Raw genomic sequence first — 8,265 nt, 5'->3', positions numbered from 1 at the left:
GTAAATTTAAGAGTTACAGAGGTAAAATAGTGCACCTGGACATGTGGCAAATAATTCGAGTTAAAGTAAGTTTTATTTCGACTTACAGAGGATTTCACAGCGGAGCGAAAGGGAATGAACGAAATTGTAATAACGGTAATATTCCAGGAGGGCAATGTTTCTGACTCACGCTGTATATCTCATGAACCTTCTACATGCGGGTCACAGATGACCCAGCTTTATAACGGTTAAATAGACACTGTGGAATTTGAATAGATTAAGTGTACTGCGTAATCAAAGGATACTTCCTACGCTCCGCCACCAGAGGGACTGACTAACATTAACCTTTCTCGCTAGTCCTCGCCAGGGCTTCTTTTGTATATTTACAGCTTCCAATCTGAGGTTAATTGTCCCTGGCGAAATCCCTCTCTATTTATTTCCTCCTTCCCGTAACCAACCGCCGTAATATTAATAAAAACAAAATAAGAAAAACGGAGGATGAATGACAGATATCTAATTTATACAAGAAAAATAAAATCGATTTCTTTCGTCCATCGATTGGGGTTCCCTTAAGAAGTCAGGACGAAAATATGCATCTTTCTGCCCTTTTCCACCTAACCTCTCTCAATTCATTTCCTCCATCCATAACCAACCGCCATGATATTAACAGAAAAAAAAGGGTAGCCTTACTAAGGAAATTCACTTAACCCTTTCGCGATTAGCGCCGGTTATATCCGGCATCCAGTAAGCACGTCGCATTGGCTCGCGCCTCAACAATTCAAAGTGAAGATTTATTTTAAAATACAGAACAAGGCCTCGACAACATTCCCTTTATCCCATACACCCTTAAGTCCTCTGCTGTTCCAACGAAATCCTCTAAGATTTGAGAAAACGCGAGACACTCTTAATGCGTACGGTGTGCACTAATGGCACGACGACACGTTCGTTAGTGGCGTACCGATGGCTAGTTCCACCGTCGCGAAAAGGTTAAGAAGACTCAAGATGAACCTAACCTCTTTCAATTCATTTCCTCTTCCATAACCAACCGCAATAATATCGGATGATTGCAAAAGTTCGTGCCCGATTCGAAAATAAAACACACGCGGTGTGTGCAAAGGCACGTTTCATTTGAAAATCGAATGAAATGAAATGAAGAATTATTTGGAAATAAGACACAAGCTGTGTGTCTTTCGATAGGAATATAGCATGACGCTAAAACAAACATCTGGCGAAATCGATAAGGTTCCTGCCACTTCTGGAGATCGAGCACGAACTTTCGCAATCATCCAATATTACCAAAAAAAAAAAAAAAAAAATAAAAAAAGGTAGACTCACGAAGTCCACTTACGAAGACTCACAACGAAAATATGCATCTTTCTGTCCTTTTCCACCTATCCTCTCTCAACTCACTTCCTCCTTCGACAACCAACCGTCGTACCTCCAATCTCGATCCAGTAAATCATCGATCGAGTGGGCGCGAAAAACGAGCGGACAATCTACACACTCCCGGTAGTGGACGCACCGTAGAATTCGAAACGAGCGCGGTAATCGTTGATTTCATTATGGCGTCGCGGCCGTATCCGTTCTCCGCGCTTCACAGTCCCTGACATTTCAAAAGCTGTTCTTTCACTCTCTTTCTCTTTTCGATCCCAGGCGCCTATAGGGCGCGCCTAAACCAGGTCGCGGCTCGATATAACTCTTCTCTCTCTCAGTTTCCTGTATAACGCAATAAACCGCACGCGTATTCTCTAAGCGTAATATCAACGAACCGGGACCACGCCTGCCGGAAAGAGGAGGAGAAATGAACGAAAACTCGCATAACGTCGCCGTAGTCGTAGTTTCGTTCCACCTAACAAATACTAAATCCGTCCGTGATTCCCTCCGCTGTTAGTAAAGTAGCCACACATTCGCGTTTTAATTATTCCAAGCGACAAAAAGAGGAAAAAAAAAAACCTCTAGCACGAAGGTGTCTGTCGTCGGTGAATTCATCGAGAAACATCGTTAAAAGGAAGAGAGAGAGAGAGGATCGTAAGGGCGTGAATGTAAACAGACGACGTGAACAGGACGGAAGACTTTATATAGAACAGCCTCCAATGTCGTCGAGTCGCGTCGATTTAACCTTCCTCAATCACCGTAGGCGTTTTAATTTTATAACCACTTGCAAAAAAAAAGAAAAACACTGTAATTCATAAATTCACGGTTTCTCCTCTACTTACGCGATAAACAAACAAACCAGCGGCTGACTAATTTTTTTTTTCGTCCTCCCGGTGAATGAAATAGTTTTCCATGGAGCGTGGCACGGTTCAACCTGGCGAAACGAAAGGAAATTTTCTCGTGTCGCGGTGCCGTGACTCGGGTTACCCGGAGGATTTTACCAGCGTGTTTCCTGCCTGTTGCAGCCGCGTGTAATGCGTAATATCGGGTCTGGGCGTCGTGGCCACCGTGAAAAACAAGGGAGAAAGGGGGGAGGGAGAAGGGGCGTTAATGTGTTTCGACGCGGAGAATATTGTGCAACTCATTGTCCGGGCGCATCAAGATGAGAATCTAATTTCTGTTTAACCATAGACGCCGGCACCAGAGTCGTCGTTTAATCTGCTCGCAATTTATTCCAGATAGAGTAGCTATTTCTCTCTCTCTCTCTGTCACTCTTCTATGAACTCTCCCGAGGAGGAAGCGTTCTGCAATTAAAAAGGATAACGCTGTTCCGGTACAGTCTTTCTTTCTTCTTCCTCACTTCTCGTACAGTCGAGCCTCAATGCCGCCAGATATTTCTCACAATCGGGAGTTAAAGTGCCGTACGAGGAGGCTCCCTCCGCGTGAAAAACTTGGAAACAATGTAACGGGTGATCCGAGGAACACTTTTAGTTCCGCGGTACAGTGGCGCCACGCTGCGCGGAACACACCAGTTGTTGCATAATGCAGAAAGGGGCGCGCGATCGCGTACCGCGTGTCGATCTCACGAATTATGGAATGATCCGTCGTGTAATAACTCGACACACCGTCCACCTCTGACCGAGCTTAATTGCGAACGTTAATTGCAACGTTTAGATACCGCTAGTTACAACCGAGTCTTCTTAAGTTCTTTTTTCAACGGAACCGTGACAACCGAAACGTGGACAGTTTGTCTGCGTGGAGACGTTTAGAGGAGAAATCGAGAGAGTAATCGAAAGGAGACATCGGGCGAATGTTGCATCTCATCTCGAATGACAAAGAAATATTTCTAGAGTAGCGAGTGTACGGCTGAAAGGAGGCGCTGTTGAAAATTAAGAAATCTCTTTCATGCCGGAGGATGTTACCAACGCGAGTGGCAGAGATAAATCCTGCTTTTAACGTGGGTGGTGATTTTTCACTGGTTCGTGTAGTTACCTGCGAGACGCGCGTAAACCGGTCCTAAGAAAATAGATAAAACGACTTGGAATGCGCCGGAAAAGCTTTCGATTCTAAGAAGCGGTTCAAGGAGATCAGACCGAACCGGAAGCAGACCGAATCTCTGTTTCGTCTCGAGATATTTCGTATAATAGCGTTATACATCTTGGAATTGCACCGAGGTAGAGATTAGTTTTCTAAGGAAGTTCGAGAAGAAGGAGAAAAAAGAAGGTAAGTCAACGGCGGTCGATTCGAAACGTTTCTTTTGCCTTCGAGGTTTCAATAAATTCGAGACTCACAAAGGAGCTCGTCTTCCAGTTTCTTTACCGGTGGAACGCCGCAATAATGTGTTTTTTGCTATATATATATATATATATATATAAGAGAGAGAGAGAGAGAGAGAGAGAAAATGCTGAACTTTGTATTTCTCCTGACAAAAGAATCTGGCGAAGCAACAGCACCGCGAGATATCTCAGGATAACGAGGCGCCACCGAAAGGAAACCAATACCGTAAAGGAAGCTGCTTTTTCGTTCGAGCGATGCGGCGCCGAGTTATCAAACCGCTAATGGGATTCAAAGGAGTGGCTATCGGCACCGAGCATCTATTTTCAGAGATTTCTTCATCGACTTCGATGCATTTTCGTTCTCCAATCGACCAAGTTCAAAGAGCTGTCTGTTTGAATACTAATCCGGCTATGAACACTCAAAGAACCACTTTCATCTTCTATTTTGTAATAGTCGAACCGTTTTGGCGCCGTTTGCCACGAGAATAAATTAGATTTCACGATGTAAATGAACCTTCGGCTCGAGAAGTGAAATTTCCATACCTCCATATTCTATTCCATCGACTAGAAATGGTCGAATCAATATGGCGCCATTCGAAAAACCAAAAAAAAAAAAGTCGAATTTCCATGACGACCGATGTAAATGACACTTTTCGTTTGAAAACCTAAAATCCAAGTTCGATTTTTTCATCATGGCGGGTATTACGACAGTTGAGGAAAGAATGCATGCATCGTATTACGCTTGCCCGAACAGCGTTACCGATAATGATCGTTATTGTGCATGAGAATTTCTCACTTACTCCGGCGCGCTTCGCAATAACCGCCAATAACGCAACAACAATGTGGATGCATAAAGAGCTGCCGTTGCATGTACAAGGGAAACCATAAACATTGTTAGACTGACGAAACGATCTGCCCTGGCACTCTCTTGAGAAAGAAACCGTAATGGTGGAAATTTTTCGTTGACAGTTCGGTTCGGTAAAGAAGAAAATTACTGGAACGCCAATAAAATGGCTGCTGCTTCGAATGACGATCATAAGGTAAGCCTTTTTCTCACGGGACTGACTAACCTTTTTCGAATCATCGTGATGGTACACAACGAATATACGAAGTTTGAAACACTTTTGTTTAAAAATGGATTAACGCAACGTCTATGCGGATTATTAATGACGAATGTCATGGTGCAACGATGAGAAGGATGAGAAATGATAATGCGAATGACTGTATCGCTTCAGCTGGTTAGTCGGAAACTCCACAAGTGGCCGAGAAACCTGCAGGCGCCGTAACATTCCGGCACCGTTCGAATCAAACGTTTTGTTTGCACGAAAAATTAAGAGCTCGACTCGATAACGACGCAAGAAAACGTTACTCGAGGCCTTGCGTTTATTTAACAACAGAATGTAGGAAGTATATTTACCCGTGTTTTCGTTAGGTACTTTCGAAAGATCGTACCTCGGATAAAGAGTTTATATAAAAAGAAACAAATACATTCCTATACTTTTAACGAATTGAACACGGTATGGAACGTGAAATAGTGTTAACTCGAAGAAGAAACTGTATGCAATTACGTGAACGTTAAAATACAGAGAACGTCAGTGGATGTGTACATCTCTGTAGCCAACAAGTGGCAGCAGATCAATCACGTGGAACCCGAATAACAATGAACGTTGCAATGTATACGGAACAGTACAGAAGCTTACCTTGAAAACAAAGCTCGAAATACCGCCGCGATCGTTTTCGTTGCCTTCCAGTTCGTTGGGTTCGCTTCGATTCCAATGTAAAACAGGCCGATCGTACACAGAGAGGCAGCAGCACACTTTTCGACAAAACGGTGAAAAAAGAAAAAACACAAAAAAAATTAAACGTTTCACAGATTCGACACAAAAATAAAGAAAAGGCACTATATTCGTCGCGACGCGCAAACCTTCTGTGTTACTACTACACGATGCAATTCCGTTTCACGTTGAGGAAAAACAATGTACGCGGCGAAAACCGAAAAGAAACACAAAACTAACGCACGCTCGACGGTTAGCGAGCGAATGAGGCTGTTTTCAGCCGGTCCCACCAACTACTAAGCAGGCCAATAACCTGGCAGCGTACGCGTGAACGTTCTAACGACCTTTTCCATGTCGCGTCGGTACAGTAGCGCGCATTATCGACTAGCGATATAAAACCTGTGCTTAATAATATATGCAGTCGTCTTTTGTCCTTTCTATCAGCAAATATTATCGTTGATGACTTTCAGCTTATGCTTTGATGAACAAGCGGCGTTATTCAAGAATCGAATCACTGGTAATCGTTAATGTTGTGTTGATAAACATCGTGCCTAGCTGTAAAAGAAAACGATGAGGGTAAGTAAAGACAGGGAGCGCTTCCTTCGTTTCAAAACTTCTTACTTTACGTTCTTTTTTGCTAAAACATTTGTGGATTATCGTTTAAAAAATACGACTTTGAGCGATATTTATTTGAAAAAAAAAAAAAAGTCACCTGAACATACCGCAAAGAAAAAATTTAGAAAACATAACTGTTATACACTTCACGATTACGTATGTAAAAACTCACTTTTATTTTATCGCATAAATATGTATACGATTTGTCGATCGCTGTACTATAGTTAAATCGTGCTAACCGTTAGTAGGTCGAAAGTTAAGGCGTATAGGTTTTTTTTAGAATCACATATAAATCTCTGAAGAAATGTAGATATGTTAACAATGCATTTTGTGCGTTTCCTTCTCGACGATATGAGTCACACGTGTCATACATCCCTATAAATAATGTACACTGACGCATAAGTGTAACTTGAAAAATATTTTTTCAAATTTGGTGGGATATCATTTGTTTCTTTTAGGATTACGTGTACTTACGCAAACTTAGGAATTATATTCTACATATACTCTGTTCATTCTCTTTGTTTACAAAGGATATCTCGAAACCCCGGCAATTACAACTATTTTATCTCTTTTACTCGAACAAACAAATAATCTTCCAATAATATAAAGATTCCATTGGTATAAAAATTACAAAGCAGCTATTTTAACAGTAATACGTATATGTATTTTATATACATAAAATATATTTTCGCATAGTTTTAATGTGTACATATGTATACACACATAATTATGGCATTTTATAGCTGTTCAAAAATATGTATCTTTTATCTATTGTAATTTTATAGCCAGGTTCCTATTTCCACACATTATAAACTTGTGTCACCAGGTACAGTGAGTACACTGTTAATAATTATAATATAGGTTTTACTTTGGAGGAAACTATTTAAAAACGGTTAAAAGAGAATATAGGAAACAATAAAGGTATTAATTTAGTCGAGTTACTACGAAATATTTCGTAAGGATTTTCGTAAAAGATCGATCGAAATTGGTTTCAGAAAAACACCGTGAATTTTTAAAACATTTCCTGAAAAACAGTTGCAAAGCAATTTTTATACACCGATCGTATCGGTAACCATAAATATGATATTCCACTGTTCATGCAATAACAAACAACGCATCACCTTAGCAAGAAAAAAAAAAAGAAAAAAAAAAGAAAAAAACAATAAATTCAGGCACTTTGAAAATATATTACATATTATTTGTTTAATACTTAAAATTAGAATATCTAAAATTTTCAGCAATGCCATACATTTGTAGTTCGTTGCATGGTCGATAATAAAAATGCCTCTTTCTCGTCTCAGACATACGTAAAACCTATGTAAAAACAGTTCGTACCTAAATGTAATAATACTTACTTCTCTAATTAAAAATTCTTTAACAAATTCTGATATAACGAGTCCCACGAAAGTTCTCTTTTTTTATCTCTTCATCGTTTTCTCTTAACTGTAACATTACATTTTTGGTCCATTGAATATTGCTCTCTTCGGTTTCCAACTATCATATATCATCGATAACGAAGATCTCGAAGAATCTTCGATTCAATAACAAAGGTAAAAATTTAAAAAGCACTTGAAGAGTCGCTAAGTACTGCGTAGGCGTCGCAGTTTCGTAGTGTTGTGAAGTGCTAGTAAATAATAACAATATTATACACTACCTGAGAACGAGTTGCAATTCTCTTTCTCTTCTCTTTTTTTGTTACGCTGAAAAGTCTAGAAAACTATGTTTCGAAGTTAAGCCAGTTCATCTGTGCATTGTTTCCTTTCTTCTTCTACTCGTTGTCGAGTGCGATTAAATGCCTCGGTTTTCAAAAAATCCACCGTCTTATATACTGTTGTGTTAGGAGGAGACTGAGCAGGTGGTAAGCTTGAAGAAGTGAAGTTTTCCGTTGCTTCTAAATCAAGATCCAAATATTGCAAAACAACTAGCCGGTTTGAAGCAGGAATAAAGGTGTTCTGATCTTGGTAATAGTAGATCTGAAGAAAAAAATTAAATTGTTGAAATAGCATCACGTAAACACTATATAAATCATGATCATATAGTTTGACGTACTTCTTCTTTATCATCGAAAGTGTTATTATCTTCGTCCGACGTCGATTGATGCCGATTTGAATGATGAATCGGAGGTGTAGGACTAGGGGCTGCTCTGATTCTTCCTCTTCCAGGTGGAGAAGCTAATTGCAAAGGTCCTATAATACACCAAAATGTTTAATTTGTCTATCAAAGTATAATAATTGGCGTATAAAAAA

General features: G+C 40.1%; 1 protein-coding gene across 1 annotated transcript in view; it reads right to left on the bottom strand.

Moving 5' to 3' along the window:
• Positions 1-7,688: 7,688 nt before the first annotated feature.
• Positions 7,689-8,265, bottom strand: part of LOC108570980 (GRB2-associated-binding protein 2) — a 2,687-nt gene continuing 2,110 nt past the window's right edge. The window contains 2 exon segments of the mRNA XM_017932921.1: positions 7,689-7,992; positions 8,069-8,265. The exon segment at positions 8,069-8,265 is cut by the window's right edge and continues 663 nt beyond it. Of these exon segments, the coding sequence (XP_017788410.1) occupies positions 7,750-7,992; positions 8,069-8,265 (440 nt within the window). The 3' untranslated portion in view covers positions 7,689-7,749.

This window comes from Habropoda laboriosa, unplaced genomic scaffold (assembly GCF_001263275.1).
Source record: "Habropoda laboriosa isolate 0110345459 unplaced genomic scaffold, ASM126327v1 scaffold88, whole genome shotgun sequence".
NCBI lineage: Eukaryota > Metazoa > Arthropoda > Insecta > Hymenoptera > Apidae > Habropoda > Habropoda laboriosa.
The sequence above is the reverse complement of the archived record's forward strand: the minus strand, read 5'-3'. Positions and strand labels throughout refer to the sequence as shown.